At 39.2% G+C, this 21,955-nt stretch overlaps 2 protein-coding genes across 2 annotated transcripts; one reads left to right on the top strand and one right to left on the bottom strand.

Moving 5' to 3' along the window:
* Nucleotides 1-263: 263 nt before the first annotated feature.
* LOC103712114 (D-3-phosphoglycerate dehydrogenase 3, chloroplastic-like) lies at nt 264-9,063 on the bottom strand (the record flags this gene model as incomplete). The annotated part of the gene is given in 7 exon segments (XM_008798531.4): nt 264-1,063; nt 1,065-1,640; nt 2,426-2,521; nt 2,626-2,736; nt 2,836-2,933; nt 2,936-3,211; nt 8,502-9,063. Coding segments are annotated over 7 exon segments (1,815 nt in total), but the record flags the coding sequence as incomplete, so codon positions are not given.
* Nucleotides 9,064-18,308: 9,245 nt separating this feature from the next.
* Nucleotides 18,309-21,393, top strand: LOC103712109 (probable isoaspartyl peptidase/L-asparaginase 2). Its single transcript, XM_008798517.4, has 3 exons — nt 18,309-18,763; nt 20,304-20,390; nt 20,634-21,393. The coding sequence occupies exons 1-3, from the start codon at nt 18,368-18,370 to the stop codon at nt 21,141-21,143; spliced, it is 993 nt and encodes a 330-aa protein (XP_008796739.3). The 5' UTR covers nt 18,309-18,367; the 3' UTR covers nt 21,144-21,393.
* Nucleotides 21,394-21,955: the final 562 nt, after the last annotated feature.

The following is a 21,955-nucleotide window of genomic DNA, read 5'->3' as shown; positions in this document are numbered from 1 at the left end:
CATGCCTTCCTCATCACAAAAACAAGTTGACTTGACTGCACCGACCGAACAACAACCACGAGCCGGAAGAATTGAAAAAGGGATGAAGAGGACTTGTCAATGATCTTGCTGCTATAAATAATTGAGAGCAACATCCAAGACACCCCTTCATGCATCACAGAATGGTGACTATAAAGCGAGGCCACAGGAAAAGTTTCGTATCTCTAGGCCTCATAATAATGATGCAGCATTGTCACAGTTGTTTACCCAAACATCTCCTATACCCTAGAGCAATGCAACTTCTTTTAAGAAACACAGTGCAGAACAAATATCTGAAAGGATACAGAATTGGAATACCATCACAATAAACAGAACTTTCCTGGTGACACTTGAAAATGATGACAGAACCAGCGAGCGGAAGTGACGAAGAGGTACGGAGCATGTTCCTGACAGAAGAACGATGACCAGCAATCTTGGTGTTCGAGGCCAGGCAGAGGCAACCGGTCCTCCAGGATCCCTCACCGGGAAGGCCCGGTTCACTAGGAATATCGAGTTCAATGATCGAATCTCGACAAATTCATCAACCCCGGTGACCATGCGTCATCGGAATGTCGTTTTATCCCTGGCTGCCTCTACTGTTTCTTAACCTTGAACTTCAGCTCAAATGGAAACTTGAGGATGACTTCTAGGTCCTCGAGGGTCCAGATGAGGTCTATGGCTTTTGTATCAAACGTCAAATGCCAAGGATTTCAGAATTACAAAAGCATTCTGTATGAAAATATGAAGTACACTATTACTGAATAGCACACATGCTTGATCAATTAACAGCAAACACAATCAAAACGAAGGGTTGCATCTAATACTACCAAGAAAAGCCCGAGAATGTGACAAATTTATTCCGAGTTCTCTGAAATACTCTAGATTACTACCATAAGTTCCTGTGCGTCAAAATTGGGGGTTGCGGTTTCTGAAGATGGCAGTGACTTTGCTAAACCTTGAGGAAAACAAATTCTTCAATGGCTGGTATCTCCCCAATCTTCTTCAGAGTTTCTGTGTCTGGCTCCTCATCAACACCGATTGCCATAAACTGCATGCTTCCGAGGGGCAATCCTTCCGACGCTCATAAAACTAACATTTATATTCTGCTCACCCAAGATGCTCGCTACTGTCCCAATCATCCCCGGCTGATCAACTTGCCTGCAGAGGATCAGGCTTCCTTCCAAGCTTACATCCACTTGGAATGATCCTACTTTGGTTAGACGAGGTATCCCATCCTTTACTCTCCCTTCCACTCTTATTTCCCCAGTCTCAGACATTGCACTTGCAAACTTCGACTCCACGTTGGCAATCTGAACCTGTATGAATTCTAGAGGGTTCTCAGGTGAGCCATCCAACACAATTCTCTCTTCTGTAATGCGGACCCCTCTTTGTTTGGCTGTGAAATCAGCATTTACAAGATTTACAAACATGCTAGAGATGGGCTCAATCAGACCCTTGGTGATCATGGCACGAAGTAGCCTAGTGTCAAGATCATCAGGAGCTCTGGCAGATGCATAGGTCACCCTCACTGATTTTACTCCACTACCTCCAGCCACAAGCTGGACAGCAAGCCTGCCAAGCTTTTCTGCCAGAACAACAAATGGTGCCAGCTCCGAGAGGACCTACAAATACAAAAATTATTGTATAAGTTCTCTATGGAAATGCCAGGAAAAGGTAAGGATACTTGTTTCACAGGCTTGGCGATAGGTTTCATGAACAGATGATATTTTACTGCTCTCAGAAAATAGGCACAGCTATCGGAACTGCAACATGATCAGAGACTTTCTTTTTAAACACCAGGTGGTGATGGCTTTGCAGACATTGTACAAAAGAAAGAAAAGGAGTGTCTAGTGCTTACACTGGCTCCGTTAACATATTATTAAGATGTACAAGTTGTATGGAAGCAGTTCTCTGATATGTGGCCTGATGACTGTATGGTTGCTTCCAATATCAGTCCAGCAGAGGTTTGTCTAGCATTGCTCAAAACAAAAGGAGCTTGGCTGAACTCTTTCCTAAGGAAGGCTGCTTGACTTTTTTATGTGGTAAACCCCCATCAGGTGGAATTCTATTGTTGGATTTGACTTTTCAATTGCAGGTGAGTTTAAAGGGTCAGGTGACTGCAACAAACAACTCTTGGTAAGCTATCTCCTGCTGGAAGGAGAGCTCACTTAAACAGCGTGCCTAACTTATATATTTGAGGTTGAAATAAAAGCCCTTACTTCACCGCCAATTAATTAGAAAGATAAGAGATGATATTTCTGAGTAAATAGTAATACACTTGTTGACTGATAGGATTTGGCATGCTCTTGGGGCTAATTTTATTATTTTCCTTCAAAACTTAACATTTCTTGGCATAAGTGAAGGATAAAAGGGCTACATCATGAATATAATTTTAGGACTGTCATACCTCAGCAGGAACCATTGGTGCATTTACTGCAGTAGCAGCAAGTTCCCCTTTCAAGGCACCCACAACAGCTTCAGCTATTTCAATGGCTACTCCTTCCTGGACATCCCAACCAAAAGAAATGGAACGAACAAAAGATTACTATTTAATTCAATAAACAAATCAAATAATGCTTGAAAATTAGAACAGAACATTCAGGGTACCTGTGCTTCCATTGTGCTGGCACCAAGATGTGGTGTTACAGTTACATTTTCATGCAGCACTAATTTGTTGTCAGCAGATGGAGGCTCTTCGGTGAAGACATCGAGAGCAGCCTGATTGAGTCACTCAGGGTTACAAAACAGAAAATTACATTCTTAAAATTCCAAGACATATGACAGCCAGAGCTGAGAGAATATGATCGAAAAGAGAACCTGTGCCACATTGCCAGAATCAAGGGCTCTGACTAGAGCTTCTTCATCAATGACACCACCTCGAGCAACATTTACAATTCGTACTCCTTTCTTCATTTTGCAAAAGCCTCATCGTTGAGAATCTTGGATGTGGAAGGAGTAAGAGGCATATGCAATGAAATGAAGTCAGCAGTTGAAATAGCTTCATCGAAGGTTACCAACTCCACTCCTATAGCATGAGCACGGTCTGCAGCGGCATATGGATCATGTGCAATCACATGCATCCCTAGCCCTTTAGCACGTCGTGCAACTTCTGATCCAACCTTTCCAAATCCCAACACAGCAAGTGTTTTCCCAACAAGTGATACACCAACATATTTGCTGCGCTGCCACTTACCTGTGGAAAAAAAATCATCAGAACAAGGTTGGAAAACATGAAGATCTAATGACTTCCAAATTAATAAAACTGATGTAAGTAGGTGCAGCCTGTGGGAAAAAAATAAAATGGAATTCATTGAGGTAGCAGGAACAGGTTAATCAACGAAAATGAAAATCAACCTTACAGCATTCCCCAATATGTTCAAAAAATATCTAGAAATTTACTTCAACTAATGCATCCTCAAGGAACAAGTAGATTTAGATGATTTGTAAATTTCAAAGTCCCAGAATTCTCCATATTGGGGAAACCCTAAAGACACAAGATACCAAACTCTATTGCACTTCAAAATTAAAGGAGAATAGTTCATAGCTGTCACTGCCATGACAATTGGGATTTTGGTAGAGGGTCCATGCGGATGAGAGTCTATTCATTAGAAATTATGTGCGTAATTGTAGGTCATCCAAAACCTTATACAACACCATATAATATGTTATAACTACTTGTACGTTCATGCTAAAAGAACCAAAAAAGAAAAAAAAAAACTCTCCTCATTGTTGATATACCAAGGTATGATAAACTTCTCATTTATTGGAGCAAGCAATTGCCAAAAAACGCAAGAAGAAAAAAATAGGATTCAAACAGAGCTCCTTGGAGGGTTCTAGCATCTAAGAGGGAACTGCTTCACGAAATTTTATACAATATGTAATAATTCATTTGCTCGAAATTATTAAAGAACTGATTTTGTTTCCATGAATATAAATGTAGTTGGAGACAATTTAAAGAAAAATGTTTTTCTAGATTTAAGTGATAGACAGTTAATTCCATGTTTATCAAGTTTAAGAAAGGAAAGTTAACAGGAAACTTAAACAAAAAATGTGCCATAAAATGTTGGAAGAATTGAAACATATTTGAAAATACAGAATCTTCGACTAAAGGAAACATTTTGTCAGTCCCATTATAATGGTGGCAAGGTCCATGGAATATACAAATACAGCAGCAGAAATGCAGATTCTTAATAAATATGACCATTTTTATGGTTTGCTTAGGCAAAGAAGAGGTTGGTAATGAAGTAGACAGCCTCCTGATGGTGGAAAGGAACAGCCTATGATAGTTTGGCATGGGCAATATAGCTATGGATACGGATACAACATGACACGGATAAGCTGATACGACAACCTCAAAAAAGTAGGATACGATACATCTAAGATACAGCAATGAATATGCTAAATAACATGTTCATAATTTATATACTAAACATCCACTTTCATAAGCTCATCAATTAGTTATCATTCAAATCCAAAGACCCCAATCCATAATTTATATTTTAATACTCACATCAAAGACTATAAATTGAACATTCATCATTAAAAGGTTAATATTAGAAAGAAAGAAAATGCCCTCCCTCTCATTTTTGGAGGTCTCCAAAAAGTATCTCAAGTATATCCAAGAAATGTCTTAAGTATTTTTAAACTTTGAAACACAAGATATTTAACATAAGCATCAAACAACAATCCAAGAAGTATCTAATGAGTATCGATATGTGATACGTATCTAATATGGACATGGCATGTGATTTGAAGTATTCGTGCTTTTCTGTTGGGTGGTTTAAATCACTGGATAGTTTTGGGCCCCGTGACTAAGGCATTTCTCATGCATCATGAGATCCAAGAGCAAAGGTCAAGTGAGGATTTTTCAAATCAATTTTTTGAATGTCGTACAACAATGTTATTGTATTGTAAAAAAGAACACATGCCATGAAGTTCTAGCATATGAAGCTTAAGTCTCAACGCAACAAGGGTTTCAGGATAGAGATTCTGGCTCTGATTTATCGAACAGTTTTAATATTGAATAGATCATTTGAAAGAGAAAACAGATGAAAATAACAAAGTATATAAACCTATAAGATGCGACAAAAATAGGTATTCAGATAAAATATACTAATAATTCTTTTGATTACAACTTTACAATGAGAATATATAAGGACTGAGTGAGTTGCTTGTTTGCCTGAAAAAAGGAAGAATGATAATATATCCTTATTAGTTCGATTTAGTTGGTAGTATTTTATGAAAATTAGTGCAGAGATCTTCAAGAAAGCACAAAGTTTGTTTCTTATCTAGAAAGTGATAAAGTTCAAGCTTTCTAAAAGTAGTTCGGCATGGATTTAATATATGCCAGCTTAAATGTCATGACCATGCACAGCAAATATAAGAAACTAAACAAACTAAACCAAGGCAGAGAGTGCACAAATTTGTATAGAAGGCCAACAATTGGAACAACCACGTCCTGCAAAAACATGAGCAGAGGTTATAAAAAGGATTGAAAGCTCACCTGGAACAAAGATTAAGCTCCTTAAAACAAGAATCCATAAGGCATATACCAAACTGGCAATTTCAGCTTTAAAGTCTAGAAGGATATGGTTGATCACATATTAGTCAATTTTAAGAAATAAAAAGATTCCATGGTAAAATATGGCTTAATGGCATATAGATTTGTCTATACGAACAGCTAACCTCTACAAACATGATATAGAATAGAGTAAATTGACTTTGTTATCTGGAGTTGCTTGCAAATATAAGAGAGATGGTAAGGTCTACAAAGATCATTGATGGACTCTTCCAACAAGGGGATGACATCATGAATCATGTAGAACTAACATTTGCTGCACCTGGCTGCCAGGTTCTATCATGAAAATAATATATTATGAAGAACACCTCGATGAATCAACATCCTTAATGGTAGATATTTTGCATTACAATTCCAATTTTATGAGTTGGAAAAAAAATCCCTTATGGCAAAATTCCCAAAAATATGTCCCAGATTTTTTTCTCCGGGCCTCACCACATAACCTCTTTTTTTAGTATTTTAAATTCTTTAAGACTAAGTTCAAAATTTAACATGAGTAAGAAGTTTTGCCAACCACATGCATCTCACTAGCAACTGTCTCCTATTGCCCAGAAAATAGCTACACATGGACAATGTGGTAGATTGGTTAAGAGTGGTCCAAACTGAAGGGATGCCAGGACTGACAGATAAGAACACAAGGAATTTGAACTCTAGTGAAAAGAAAAAAGTTTCCTGCCTGCTAATTGAAGGAACTCTAAGAATTTAGAACTTCAGAACTCTAGAATTTAGAACTTCGGTCAAGTATTCCTTGCATTGGAAAATAAAGTATGTTTCTCTGATTGTATAGTCTAACCATAACCATCAAATATGGTTCCCAAGTAAGCAGTGGTTTATTGCAATCATACTAAAAAATGTATCCTACTAGTTGACCAGTCAAACCATCACATGAAAGTTTCAAATTTTGAAACACTTCAAATGGGGAAGACAAAATTCAAACTTCAAAAGAAAGCATAGATGTAGTGGACTTCGGAGAGAGAACAATAAAATAAATGAAAAGCATTGAAGTAAATGCACTAGCTAAAGATTCGAGTACTACAAAAAATGGCCATCTAAATGTTGCGGGAACTGAAAACGGACCCACTACTGCATATATACATATACACCACACACACACACACACATAACATGCATGCAAGTACCTATATTTGGCCAAAGTCAAGTTCTGATGAGCAACAAGCTGTTGCACACAATAACCTAAAATACATGTAGGATACATGCAGACAGGCAAAGCAACACTCTGAAGGTGTAAAGAATCAAGGACGTATTGTAGGAAATACTTTATAAGTCAAATATAAGTAAAAAAAATATCAAGATAATGAATAAAGCTATATGAAATCAAAGTGAAAAAAAAAAGAAGTATATGAGTTCCCAAAGCAATCTTGAAATGATTGAGAGAAAAGAAAGAAGATAAGAAAGAGAAAGAGAGATCAGAAATATTACTCTAGATGCTAAAGAAAATCGACCAAAGTAAAGAATACCACACATCAAAACAATAAAGAACTTCAAAAGAGGAACATCAAATTTTATGAGAAACGGGACTAAAAACTTAAAAGGAATATAATTAAGATGACCTGGATCAGAATCAGATATGCTATAAGTAAATGTCAAGCTGGAGACTGATTGATAATGAACAGGGTGGTGTTTTGTCTCTTAACAAAGTGGATCCTAATCATTTAATATGTCAAAGAAATGCTTTAGCAAGAATAGTCAGTTTATGACACAACATATCTATTGCTTCTGCCCAAATTCAGACAACGAGCATCCAATCGATGTAAGTTGGCTATTATAGTTAACTATCCTGACTCACTAGGATAAATAGATAAAACTCTACTTTCCTTCTAAACATATATGATAGAGTGGAAACATGATCAAGTCTGAAGAACAAATATGATGGCCAGTCCAATAATTATTAGACTTTCAATACCAAGAAAAAAATTAGCATTGCAGAATCAACTTACTGTAAAACAGAACATAGAAAGCTCCTGCAAGAAGTATTAGTGAATCAAACCCAAAATGGTCAAAGGAGAAAGATTAGAAACCGCTAGATTTATGGGCAAGTTTTAATCAGTAGAAGAAAAGAATGCAAGATGATTTACAGCATAGGCCCTTAGAGTTCTATTCCTATATCAAGTTGGATGGAAACATTGTCTTGTGTTTCTTTACTCCCCTATAAATAGATGCCATGAACCCTTTCTTATCAACCCGAAACCTTTATTTCTTTTACTGTCCTTCCATTGCTGCTTTTTCTCCTTTACTTTATCTAATTCCTCTATATTACAAATTAAGCACAAAGATCAACACTTTCGCTGGCATATAACATCCCTAGATGTTCTGCATCAGAACTTCAATAACTTCCAATAGAATAAGCCACAAAATGCTGGGAAGTGAATCTCCAGTCTAACCTTTGGACTACCATTACTTTTTCGAATATTTTATCATAGATTTCGTCTTTTATTATAGATTTGGTCAAAAACATATTTTTTGAAGCGGTAGCACACTGATATCACATATTGTTTGACGAAGAAGTAGACTAATGATTCCCTTCAACACAAGTACCATTTAGATTCGAGGAATTTTATCGCAACTACCTACTTATCTACTTATATGATATAGACAAAATCAAAAATGAAAATGGAAATAGAACATTCTATTTTCTGTTTAAAGAATAAGAGCATAAAGGAATCACTGCTCAAGCAAAAATATACAAATAAAACAAACTTTCCAATCGAGAACTCACATTTGGTTACAGAAGGCATTTTTAAATTACACAGAACCCCCAACCCGACATCCAGATCTATTCCGCACCCCCCCCCCCCCCGGAAAAAAAAAAACCCAACCTTTTTTGATGCAAGGCATCAGGATCTATCATAATAAAAGAAATAGAGAGAAAGGGAGAGAAGGATACCGGCTTTAAGGGAAGCATCAGCCTGAGCAATGTTGCGGGCCATGGCAGCGAGCAGAGCGATCCCATGCTCGGCAGCAGCAACGGTGTTAGCCGTGGGGGCGTTCACAACAAGACACCCATGCTCGGTGGCGGCGGCGAGATCAACGTTGTCGATGCCGACCCCGGCGCGTCCGACGACCCGGAGGCGGCCGCCGGAGGACTCGAAGACCTCGCGGCCGACCTTGGTCCCGCTGCGGACGATCAGGGCATCACAAAGCGAGATCTTGGTGCAGAGCTCCTCGGGGCTGAGGTTGTAGGAGCAGTCGACGTTGGCAAAATCCTTCAGCAGCTCGAGCCCGGCCTCGCCGAGCTTCTCCGCGACCAGCACCGTGGGCTTGGCACCCACGCCGCCGGTCTGGGCGGCGACCACGACGAGGCGGCAGCGGCGGCGGTGGGGGATGGCGGCGGGGGAGGGAAGAGGGGCGGCGAAAGAGGGAGGAGGGGGGGCGGAGGGAGGGGGAGTAGAGGAGGTTGGATGGAGCGGTGGAGGCCACCATTCTTTTCGGACGCTCCTTTCGCGCTGTTAAAGTCTGGGGGCAGAGCACGAGAGCTTTGTCGCGTATTTATAGACAGGGAGAACCGAGCTGAGGAAGCGGGTTCAGGGGCTTGGGGGGTCCGGTTTCCAGAAGGCTTTTAGGGGAAGAGCTTTAGGGTTAGTGGCTGGGGCCGGGGACTGGGATACGCAGCATCCAATCTTTTCGATTTGGTCGCTAAAGGTCATGAAACCTTTTGCCTAATTTTGAAACGAATCTGCATCTAGATCTAGTATTATTTCATGTCGTAAAAGGCTAAAATATTTTCAACACAACTAAAAACTACGTATATTCTTTTTAAGCAGGGGTGGTAATTAGATTGGCCAGACGAGATGTGAATCAAGTTGGATACATGATATATGAAAAATCGACCAATTCAAATTGAATCGGTTTATTAAACAAGTAAAAAATACAGATTCAAGCTGACTATTTTATTCAACAAATAATTTAACTTGATCTGTAATGATTAAAATAAATTAAATGGGTTGAACGGTTAAGCATTATCATCTATATTTTTTAAAAAAATTAATATTCTTGACGGAGCGATACATTATTGGAGCGCGTCCAAATTAAGCCATTGCTAAAAATAAGCTTTAAAATATGTCCGTAACCCTAAAGACAAAAATTAAAAGATAAATTATTGGGAAGAAGATCATGGAATGGGCTCCCTTTCGAGGTTGTTCCAAAACTGAAAACTAAAAGACGCTCACAAGCTACATGGATTAGTTTATAACAACTTAGAACGAAATTCATTAAACTATTATAAAGTTGCTCAATATTCTAAAGCATAAGTTGCCAAGAAATTGGTTCCTAGATTGGGTGCGTGTTTGAGAAACGAATTCGATTAGTTTCCCTTCCAACTGGATCGAGAAGTGGTTGGACAATGAAGGTCCGACCTGTTAGCCGAAGTCAAGCCTAAAAGAGCCCACTTAGCAGTCGATGGGCCATGTTCATCTGGCTTCCTCGGTCCATGGATTGAATGCCCCTTATTCAAGAAAAGGAAAGGTTGGCGGATTGAGACCCAATCCATGGATTTGAAACTAGTTTGGAGGCGATACCAAATTCTTGATGGGCATGGAAAGCTCAATATATTAAGATAAATTTGGCCATCTAAATCCTTGAATGTTTTGTAATGCAATATGTGTAACAATGTATGCAATGATATCAAATGTACTTCCATAATAAACATCTCCTTTGCCTCCAAACATAGCTTGAGCATTGCAAGCAACAAGATAATCAGAATCATTCACCATCGCTAGTGACAAGATCCATGCTTAGCTTCTACTGCTTCTCTTGCACTCATAAGCTCGTTGGCCTATAAAGTACGACCAATAATTCGAAATACTTTCTGCTATACAATATTGTTATATTTTTAAATTTTTATGCGTATTTTGTTGTTTTAATATCATATAAATTTATATATTTATATTGGCTCGTCATTTGACTCGGAGAGTTTCCAATCTACTTGGATCAACTTAAAAAATATTAGTTTTTTTTAAGATCAATTAATCCTTTACTCTATTGACTAACCAACCTGACCGACCAGATCGACCACTCCAATGAAAAGAAAAGCTGGCTTGAAGATAAAAGACGAGCCCTCATAGTCTGAAATGTTAGGCCCGCCACTAAAACTTCCATCACCTCTTCACATGGAGGCTTTTGAATCTTAAGACCAAGGGTGACCCTCAACAAATTGCACCTACCCCTTCTCATGTGCACCATGTCCCACTAAGTTTTTCCCAATGCCTCCTTTCTTGGTTCCTTCATCTGATCGTGTTCGTATAGAGAATCTTCTATCTCCGTATTAAAAGATAAAAAATATAAAAAATGAATATACTTCAACAAATATATGTAAGGTTATGAGTGGGCATTTTATATAAAAAAAAAAAAAATTTGTAAAATGATATTTCATATAGCTCTAAAGCATTTTATAAATTTCTAAGATACTTACATTCTTTGAGCACAGTCACATTCTTGAGCCCATGGCCTCACACTACTATAGCTCATTTTGCCATGAGCAATACCACTACCGAGAAAAACTACTCAAAAAAAGTCACTCAGGTGTCCTGCACCAATCACTTTGCTTCATTAAATGGCCGCTCAACACGCCATTCAAAAGGAAGCTACGACAAATATTTAGGGTTTATCTTGGTACTCTGGGCCAGTCCGGCCTTTCTTATCCTGCTTTACCCGGACTAGCTCGCACTTAATTGTTCAACCTATTGGGTCGAGCCAGGCTCAATTTTTCATGCTCGAATAAAATCGGGTCGAGCTTGAGTTTGACATGTTTAATCTAACCTGCCCGTACTAGATCGATCCTTTAATATATTTATATATTACATCAATGTATATAAAAAAAATATTTTCTATATATTAAAAAATAAATGCACATTATAAATAAATGTAATAAGTGTTCTTTCTCGGCGGGCCAGCAGGCGGATAGGTGCGAGTAGCATGTAGGGATTAGCCGCCTTCTTATTTCAAAAAAATAGAGCACGGATCCTTCGTGGTGCGCGTGTAGCACTGTAGAGTATTGTGCAACTATGGATGGCCGTTATCAAAAGATAGACGATCAAACAAGTTGTCCACGAACGCATGACATGTCATACACAGCATACATCTCTTTTAATAGCAGCTATCTAGGAATGCACGGCACTATCAGTACATGGGCTGTACCTTAGAGAATCTGTTGAAAAAATAATGCAAAGAGACCTGCACTAGTTAAATGCTTGCACAAATGAAAGCCGACAAAGTAGTGGGCACAAGCACCTTTGGGCTTTGGGCATGTGCGAGTCTAAACCTAATATGAGTGAAATGCCAAGAAGATAAAAGAGATTACTTTATAGCCTAAAATTTTTGAATTCATGCTAGTTTTAAACTCTTACTAACTCGTTTGGTTCGTGGAAGAGAAAAAAATGGGATCAATGAAAAATGAAGAGGTGCCCTGTGTTTGTTTAAAGTTTTTAAAGAGAGAGATAAGAAAATAGTTTTTCTATATAAATTCGTATATGCTATTAAAAAAATATTTATGACATAAAAATTTATTTTTTATTTGCTGAAAATAAAAATATTAATTTTAAATTTTTAGATAGAATATGATAAAATTCTCCTGGCTCTGTCCAAATGTTTGCGTTAGCGAGATGCATCGGCGCATGCCCAGCTCCACAGAAAACCAAGCTGCCACTAAAATCGATGCAAGCCTTCAGTAATAAATTAGTAAGAGTAATGGAAAAGAACAAAGACCAACAAAGCTTCCCTCGAGCAACGAAAAGAAATGCTGATTCCCAGACAGAGTGGACGTGTAACTAAGGGCGTTGTTGGGAACCAAAGCAAAAAAATAGATCATTCTTGTCTCTCTCTCTCTCTCTCTCTCTCTCTCTCTCTCTTCTAAGGAACAGTAGATCATTCTTTTTTTTTTGTTGAACAGTAGATCATTCTTGTCTTGCCCAGAAGAAAAGAACAGAAGAAAAGCCAATATTGCCGTATGCCTAACAAAAATCAGTACAATAATCATGGATTCGCCGCCAGGAGTAAAGGCTACAGGATGAACGCATATAATAATAATGCAATCCAACATTGGGCTGGACTCTAAAACAAAAATAAAAAAAATAAATAAATAACTTGTATTCTAACTATTTAATTTTAAAAAATATATTTTTATTTTGATTCTAAGAAAAAATAGAATATTTTAGTTGTCCAAAATTCAACCTACTTTTTTTCTAGTTATCAAATTTTATTTTGATTCCTATCAAGAATCAAACATGCATGCCGGTGATATCACTATCTCGATTCTTATTCTAATTCATTTCGATTTCGATTTCGATTCTGATTGCATGCTAGATAAACCAAACATCCTTAATTTCTTCGATTAATTTAAATTCAACGAACAAAAGTCAAATTAGGCTTATGTTAATCCAAATTAGATCAAAAGCACTACTGTGGTAAAATATTTTAACTGCCCATACGAAAGGAAGTGGGAATCTGTGTTGCCTCTCTTGCTCTTAAATAAAAATAAATAGACAAAAAAAGAGTCAATGACACAGTCCTTCCTCGAGGTTTGAAGTAATTATAGATTTTCCCATCTAACATTTAATAAATAAACATTTCATTATCTAACTTTTGCTATGTGTATAACATATAACTCCTTAGGGTTATTTTCTGTTAAATAAACTAATGGACCTTATCAAAGTCATCACTCTTTAACCTATTTGGGTCTTATTATATTTTAGCTAATTTGGGACGAAGTTAAAAAGAACAGGTTAGCCTAAAAAAGACTAAAGTTAATTTGAGATATATTAGTCTTTTTAACCTTGTATAAATTAGCTAAGATATTGTAAGAAAAAAAAAGGCTAGAGAGTGATGACGTTACCAAACTCTGTTAGCATATTTAATAAAAGAATAAAGATAGGGGTTATGTACTATGTGCATGATTAATCATCAAGGGTAGAGGTAACTTACTATTATTTCACTCTAAAATCTCACAGAATTCATCCTTCAAGAAAATTGTCCCAAAAATCTAAAAATAATTAAATATCATATTAGATTTCTATAAAGCATCATATCACAACTTAAATGTTTTGAGGTAGTGTCCAATCTATGTCAAACCTACCGAAACTAGTCTAATGTCCAGAGTCTCGACCACCTCTTGGATCAAAACATAAATTTTACCAAAAGGTGGGGTTCGTGCTTACCTGAATGCAATGGATCCGGTCTCGATCATGCCTCCTTGCTATCCATACCTAGGTTTCTACCTGAGCAAATTAAAGTTCTCGGATTAGATCAAATTTATCAATCAAAAAAATAGACTAATTCTGAAAATTAAACTCAATCTAAGTCGACTAATTGAGGTCAAGCTGAGAGAGAGAGACTCAGTTTAGGTTCAATCAAGACCGGGTTTTGATTTCGATGATGTTGCTAAATCATTGCATCCGATCTAAGGGTCAATTGACATAGGAAGGAGAGAGAGATATATATCTAAGGCCAGTTGCACTTTTGATTCTGATCTATTTGGTTTAGGTCCAATCAAGGGCTTGACCTATTCAATCTGGGTCGACCAAAATAGAAAAGAGGAACTAGGTTTACTCGAGGCTTTGGATTTGGTCTATCGGTGACCTAGACCAATCAATGTATCTGATTTACAAGTAAAGTAGAGAGAAAAAGAGGATTTTCTTTTTTCATTAATTAATTACAAATAGGGGGAAATGGAAAGAAAAATAAAAGAAATAAGAAGAAGAAGAAGAAGAACTGAGAGAAGGAAGAAGAGAGGGAAGAGGGAAGAGAAGAGAAGAGAAGAGAAATCAGGGTGCGTTTCGGGGATCTGACAATCGGGTATAGTACAATCGGCCCGGAGGCGGCCACTACAATGGTGGCGATGACCAAGGATGGCAGCACTAGCTGAGATTGTGACAGTCTATAAGCAAGGCCAATTGAAGCGAAACAATATCTTAGTTGGGTTAAATCGAGGGAGAGGTCTCGAGTTAAAAAAAATAGAGGAGGAGGAGGAAGGGAGCTCACCGATGTGTGGTAGAGGTGTGGGTCTCGACGGAGGATGGTGGGTTTCGGCGGAAAATGAGTGGCAACACTCAGACTGGGAAAAACATAGCACAGTAGGATCTAAGAGAGAGAAGGGGGGATTGGGCGACGACCACTAGAGGAAAGAAGAAAGAAGGAGACTCGGTCATGGATCGACCGTACATAGAGGGTTAAATAGAAGTGTTTAAAATATAAACATGGCGGTTTTGCACCCCCTCGAGGATCAGACGGCGATTGGAAGTGGCCTGAACGGCCACAGCCGATTCGTGTCGGACTCCTGTAGTCCACACTAGCCATGGTTACCGTGGGTTTATAGGCTCAACAGAAGGGGAGGGCAGAGGATCGCGAACACATCCTCTATTTTGAGCCTTTTTCTTTTTTTTTTTGAATGAAAGATAGAAGTCAGTTGAGCTTGCCGATTTCAATCTAAAACAAACCCAATTAGGCCTTCTCACAAATCACCTTCAAGGTCAGATCGGCAAATTCTCTAAATCAATAATTGTTGTTACTATTGTTATTGTTAGTATTATTATCATTGTCATCGTCATTATCATCTTGATCCTATTATGGTAATAAAACTTTAGCCGTATGGACACCCAAAATCTATATGCTTACAGGAAAAAAAAAATGGACAAATTCCCGGATAAAGGCGCAAAGCTGGTTCCAGCCTTGGGCGGAGAAGGCTGTGATGCGGTGCGTCGGAATGGCGACTCTTTGGTTGTTCAAAGGGCACTGATCATGTAAACTTGCGAGGGGGCGTGGCTCACCCTTCGTTCAAAGCATCAGCCAAACTTTTAGGCAAAAAGACCATCAAGTATCTCAAATAATTTAATCAGATCCAGTTGGATCCAGATTCGGCCAGAACTGAGCTGTTTATTGCCACGCGTTAAATAATGTCACGTAGCGCCAACCTCGTTGGACCACCCAAAGTGACCGTACCTCCTTTCACGTGACGTGATCGCGTGGCTAACTTCGAGCCATCAGCCCTTGGATTCCGAATCTGTTCATGCTGACAAAAGTAAGCTCTGACTCTAGTCTCTTGTTTTTATGCAAAGTAGGGATTAATTTTGGTTTTCCCTCTACAAAGTGCTGTTATGTGTTCTTGGGAAAATGAAGGCATTAGATAACCATGAGCGAAAATTATTTGGAAGAATTTAGGTAATTGAGAGTCAGCAACTTGAGATGTATATGTCCACATCAAAATTTTATTATAAATTGTCTCTAATAGTGTAGGGTGAAGCAAAGGTGATTGTTATTTCCACAGATCATGATGCATACAAATCTTGAAACGCATTGTTTTTTATCTACTTGTCTAGTTCTTTATTTTAATATGCTTTCAAATTTCATCGAAAATATGTCATTTGCTATTTCAATCTTTGGAACTGGTTCTGTGGTGTTCTCTATGCTCATTGTCAAGGAAAAATAAAGAAGGATTTTCTTAAGGAATTCTTGTGGCGTGCTATATTTGCTAAGAATTGTATTCTCCATGTATTGAGCTTTTCATGTGAACTTGCTTGGAATTAGATTCAGTATAGTTTCCAATTCACTCATTGGTTTTTTAAGTTGTACGGCCTGCAACATTACTTTTATATATAGTATAGTTCTGTTTTTCTGGAATCAAACCAAAACCTCTTAAAAAGTAACTTATTGAGGCATGTTTAAAAAAATTGCCATGTTGAAGAAATATCTCTGCTCCTAATGATCTAATAAATTGGCACATTAGAGCTACAGTCATATGGCATGACCATTCAATGGAGGCACCTCTTTGGTCTTTATAACATCTTTAACCTTGATGTGACACAATATGCATGGTAAACATTAAAAATTAAGATAACTTACAAAAGCATGAATAGGTTCTATGCTATGGATAGCACCATGAATAGATTCTACGATATGGATAGCACTAGAGTTACTAATACAAATAGTAAGGAACATCGAAAAAGTGTTCCACAATTGGACGATAACTAGAGTTCCCATAATCGGATGGCATTAGGGCTCCTCTAATGTTGGAGAATAAAAATTGTAAAAGGAAAATGAAAAAGTATGGAGCATTTATGAGTTCCACAATTGGATGATAGTTAGAGTGGCTGCATGATTTGATAATTACTTACAATTCATCTGCACTTCAACTTTTTTTTCCCCATTTGAAAAGAGTAGGAGTGCATCATGATAAATAGGTCACTAAATTTTATAATGCCATGATCAAAGGAAACAAACAAAATGCAGAAAACAGTACTTCAAGATTTTTTGTTGTAGATAAAGACTTTGTAAAGTAATCCCGAAAACATGGTGATTGCTACTTATCAGAAATTTTCATTTATAGGTCGATGCCACTTGTTAAAGAGTAAAATTTTTCTTTGGCTACAGATGCCACACAGTAAATTTTGATTGACGTGTTAGCCACTCTTGAGTTTCATGCTATTGTGAATCTTGGAGGAGGACTTTATAATAGTTTATTTCAATCATAATAGATTCTTCGCAACAAAAATTTTGCAGGACTAGGATTCGTCACAAATTTTGATTGATATAAAAAATATGGTTAAAATTTTCACGATACTTTTGAAGTTTGGGATGGGAAAGATTAGGCCAGAATCAAGATGAAGCAAGGATTCAGTTCTACGTCATTGGCATCCAATTTTTAATGATTTTCTTGACTCAGCGAAGTAGCGTGTTTGGAATTTTTGTCCCCAGAATATGCGCCATCCCTCTGATGAACACACCTACGGCCAAGATCACCTGTACCTATGGCCGAGAAGTGGGCCCGGCTAGATATAAGAAAGAGCAAACGAATGGCGAATCCTCCCTGCATCCAAGAGATTTTCCCGGTGCCTTGTCGGCTGGAGATTCCCTCGTTTTGCGAAGCGGGCCGACAAGCGGAATCCAACTTGGATTCCAGCGCTGACGAGTTCAACGCTTCGTTTTTTAAGAGATGTTATATTAATCACCACCACACGTTACTTGTCCAAACCAGTATCTATTAAATAATAACGATTCTTTTACTTAGTTTAGATGTTTATTCACGCTCACCAAATTTGAATAAACATTAATGATAGAATCAAATAGCAAAAAAGAAATGCTATAAAATATTATTACTTACAAGCTTTGTATACATTCAATGAATTATATAAAAAAATTAATTAAATATTTATATTTAGTTTGAATATCTCAAAGTATAAACATTGAATAGCCTAAAAACATATGATAAAAGGGAAAATCATTAATGGTGTTAATCTAAGTTTAAAATGAAAAGCTATATGAAGTCATGCTACATTATTCACTTTATCGGCCTTAAATTTGGTGCCACTAGGGTTTCCTATGAGTGGTCAAACATAACAAAGGAATCACGTTTGCTTGACAACTTGCATCAATCCCCTGCTGTGACTTTGGACGAAACAAATTGCATCAATTTCCTTACATGAGTTTGGACAAAAAATTGGATATCAACATATTGGTATTCCATCCCATTACTTGCCAATGATGGGCACTGCTTTATTTTTTTCATTGCAAGTAGTGAACGTGACAGGATGCCTTCAGCCAGTTGTTATAGCGTTTTAATTTTACAGCCGTTAATGTAAATGGTAAATAGTAAACCTTCAGCTTGCACCGTCGCATTCCCTTCCCGGACCTCGGTCACTTTACAAAATCGAATATAAGAACATTTCAAGTCCGGACTTCCTCAAGTGTCTATAAAATGGCGCTACCGGTGGCCCGGAAGTGCCCATCCCAGTATTCACAGAGATCGGAGAGAGGGAGAGAGAGAGGATGGGAGGTTGGGCGATCGCCGTGCATGGGGGCGCCGGTGTGGACCCCAACCTTCCGGCGGAGCGGCAGGAGGAGGCGAAGCGCGTCCTCTCCCGGTGTCTCCACCTGGGCATCGCCGCCCTCCGGGGCGGCGCCGCCGCGGTGGACGTGGTGGAGATGGTGGTCCGGGGACTGGAGACGGACCCCGTGTTCAACTCCGGGCGGGGGTCCGCGCTGACGCGGCGAGGGACGGTGGAGATGGAGGCCAGCATCATGGACGGCCGCGGCCGCCGGTGCGGCGCCGTCTCCGGCCTCTCCACCGTCAAGAACCCCATCTCCTTGGCCCGCCTTGTCATGGACAAGTCCCCCCACTCCTACCTCGCCTTCGACGGAGCCGAGGAGTTCGCCCGCGAGCAGGTAACGCCGTTTGTTTTGACCTCCCTCTGTCTTTCTCTCTCTCAAAGCCGGTGACTGTATCTCCGTCCGGCGAGCCGTTGTAAACTCTGAAAACACGGCTTTATTTCACGTGGTCGGTTGTGGTGGCTTCTCGTGAGAGGTATCCGCACTCGCGGTAGATACTCTGAAAAGAGGAATCTTGCCAGTCCTGCCGGACGTCTGGGGCCATGGTAGGGTGGCAGGCAGGGGATCCTCTGCAACCCAACTTGTACGAGTTTTGTGCAATTTGGGTACATGACATGTCCTAATAAAAAGTACTTAAAAAAAAACCCTGCTATGCCACTGCTGCTTTCACTTGTTCTACGTGGCAGTGGACTACCCTCATCCACCTCTAGCATATGAGATGGGTGGATTTAGAAACCCTAACCGGCAACCATATGTTCTAAGTTCGACATCTAAAAAAATTTGCAGTTTTTATCTTGAAAATAATATTCTACCTTAATCAGATGAAAAAATATAATTTGAGTGCAATTTGTTTTTTTGTGCATACATGCGGAGCATAACTTTTAGAATCTTATCTTGACATACTATGTATATAATATATTATTTTTAAAAATTATATAAATGATAGAAATTTGTTGTGTAATTTGAACATATAGAAATTTTCTATATTTCTGATGGCATGGATTCCTTCCACAATTGTCTCCATCTTTTGGCCCACACAATATTCTGCATATGGAGGCATGTGGTTGGATCGTGTGGAAGGCATTTGGTGCGGACCCACAGACTGAATATTCCCCTTAGAACATGCTTTGTCTGCAGTCATTGGTGTATACAAATTTCCCTTAAAAAAATCCATGTATGACGACTTAATGATAGGATGAGCTTCTCTTATGTATCAAAAGAACACCTATATTATTAATTTGCCCTCATATTTGCCTATAAATTCTATGAGTTCTACCAATCTCCTCTCGTCATATGGTTGAAATATTTTCATGTGTAGCATTACGTGGAACTTTAGTGACGCAATTTTAGAACGGGCGATGTGCACTGAATCTAATCCGTCCTTTTCGGTCACTGTAGTTGGGTGGACTAGGTTTTGATAGCCAGGACCCAACTTGGCATACTTTTGAAACCTTAACCGTGCTTTTTCTTTAAGAAAACCTAAAGTTGTAGCTGCCATCTACTATCTGAAGCGCGCCGACACTTGTGATTAAATTATTTAAGATCGAATCTCAGTCCTATAAGCAATTATTTTGGTTGGTTCATGCTTCTCGACGGTACCTACGTGGGTCCTTACATTGCCGGAACTTTGACTCACCGAATTCTACCAACTCAAAAGATCAGCCACCCGACCTTATTTTTTTGCACAAATCTTGATGCACTGGATCATTTCATGCGCAAATTTCTCTAGGAAAGGGCATATGGGCGGCTGTGCATTGCGTAGCCAAGACTTTCGTCGAGCCTTCGTGCCAGAATTTTCTTTGCATCTTCTCTCTTGTTTGGTTTGCCTTTTCTTCTGTTCTTTGACTGAAGCTATTGAATCCATTGTTTGTTTCAGGGTGTAGAAGTTATCGACAATAGCTATTTCATCACTGAAGAGAACGTGGGCATGCTGAAGCTCGCCAAGGAAGCCAACAGCATCTTGGTTCGTCCCACATCCTCCTCCATCACTAACTCTTCTTTCTTTTGATCTATCCATCTATACTGTCTCCTCTTTTTGGGTCCTTTTGATTTCAAGATCAAAGCTCAGCCTTCCTATCTCTACTCTCTGTGGCCGGGGCCAACTTAATTGAAATTATGCAATAGCAAACTCTATGTAACGTAGATGGTTTAACACCAACTCATTCACCATCTGATGGATATTCTATATATACTTGGAATCGAACAGTTTGATTACAGGGTTCCAGTTCCTGGCGTCGAGACATGCAGCGCCAGCGCTGGATCCATGGTGGACAACCCTCTGCAAATGAACGGCCTCCCTATCAGCATCTACGCGCCAGAGACCGTGGGGTGCGTCGTGGTCGACAGCGGCGGGTGGTGCGCCGCCGCCACCTCCACCGGAGGTCTCATGAACAAGATGATCGGCCGCATCGGCGACTCGCCGCTGATAGGCTCTGGAACCTACGCCTGTGACCTCTGTGCCGTTTCATGCACCGGCGAGGGCGAGGCCATCATTCGGAGCACATTGGCGAGGGACGTGGCGGCGGTCATGGAGTACAAAGGTCTCGGCCTCCAGGAGGCAGTGGATTATATCATCAAGAACAGGCTGGACGAAGGCCAGGCCGGGCTTATCGCGGTCTCGAGAAATGGTGAGGTGGCCTATGGATTTAATACTACAGGAATGTTTAGGGCTTGTGCTACCGAAGATGGGTTCATGGATGTGGGGATATGGGAGTAGGTGTACGTATACGTTCCCGGCCGGTTGTCTTCGTCTTGAAGACAACTCTAGGAATTTGTCTGCCTTCATAGCCAGATGCATGGGATCTCTCTCTTTTCTCAGGGTGAATGTCGACGGGTGGGTTAGCGAATATTAATGCCCGTCATGGAAGGAGAATAACAGTAATATTATCTCTATTTGTAGGCCCTCTTTCACCATCTGTTCATCATGTTTATCACCTTAACATCTGCCATCTCGTTTGGTTCGCAAATTTTTTTTTTTCCACTAAAATATTTTTTTTAAACAAGTTTGATGTTTGAATATATAATGCTGAAAAAATAGTTTTTGCACATTTAGTTAAATGACAAAGTGGAGAATGGCTTATGTTTGGTTCTGGATCTGCTTTCAGAGCACTTTTTTTTTTTTTCAAGACTTCAGCATTCACTGAAAGAGGTGGGCAAAGTGAAAGAAAGATAATTAAGCTTGTTTAGGGATAAGGTTTAACTGACAGGTATCTCAGAGTTTCACGGTCTTGGGCTGCAATTAATATGTCTCGTTGACATAAGGCCAAAACCCAAAATAGTAGGTCTGATCCAACTCAAACTAGCAACGATCCACTTGAATTTGCGTCCGGGTTTAAATTTTCCATCTCTTTCCAACTTCAAATAAAATTTGGATCAAAATGAGGGGCCTCCCTGTTCTAATCTGAATAGATCAATCCTGGAGGCCGAAACCCAAGTGGTTAGAGAGGGAGGGCCACTTCTGATCCTGCATAGGAATTTTGAGGCAGCCATGTAAGTCCGGGTGAGAGCATCACTATTATATTTGGCTCC

This window comes from Phoenix dactylifera, unplaced genomic scaffold, assembly GCF_009389715.1.
Source record: "Phoenix dactylifera cultivar Barhee BC4 unplaced genomic scaffold, palm_55x_up_171113_PBpolish2nd_filt_p 000046F, whole genome shotgun sequence".
NCBI lineage: Eukaryota > Viridiplantae > Streptophyta > Magnoliopsida > Arecales > Arecaceae > Phoenix > Phoenix dactylifera.
The sequence above is the reverse complement of the archived record's forward strand: the minus strand, read 5'-3'. Positions and strand labels throughout refer to the sequence as shown.

Excerpts from the sequence above, each read along its gene's own strand:
- LOC103712109 (XM_008798517.4), top strand. The coding sequence starts at position 18,368 with ATGGGAGGTTGGGCGATCGCCGTGCATGGGGGCGCCGGTGTGGACCCC. Across the intron at positions 18,764-20,303 it reads AGGAGTTCGCCCGCGAGCAG|GGTGTAGAAGTTATCGACAA; the intron begins GTAACGCCGTTT and ends TGTTTGTTTCAG. Across the intron at positions 20,391-20,633 it reads AGGAAGCCAACAGCATCTTG|TTTGATTACAGGGTTCCAGT; the intron begins GTTCGTCCCACA and ends GGAATCGAACAG.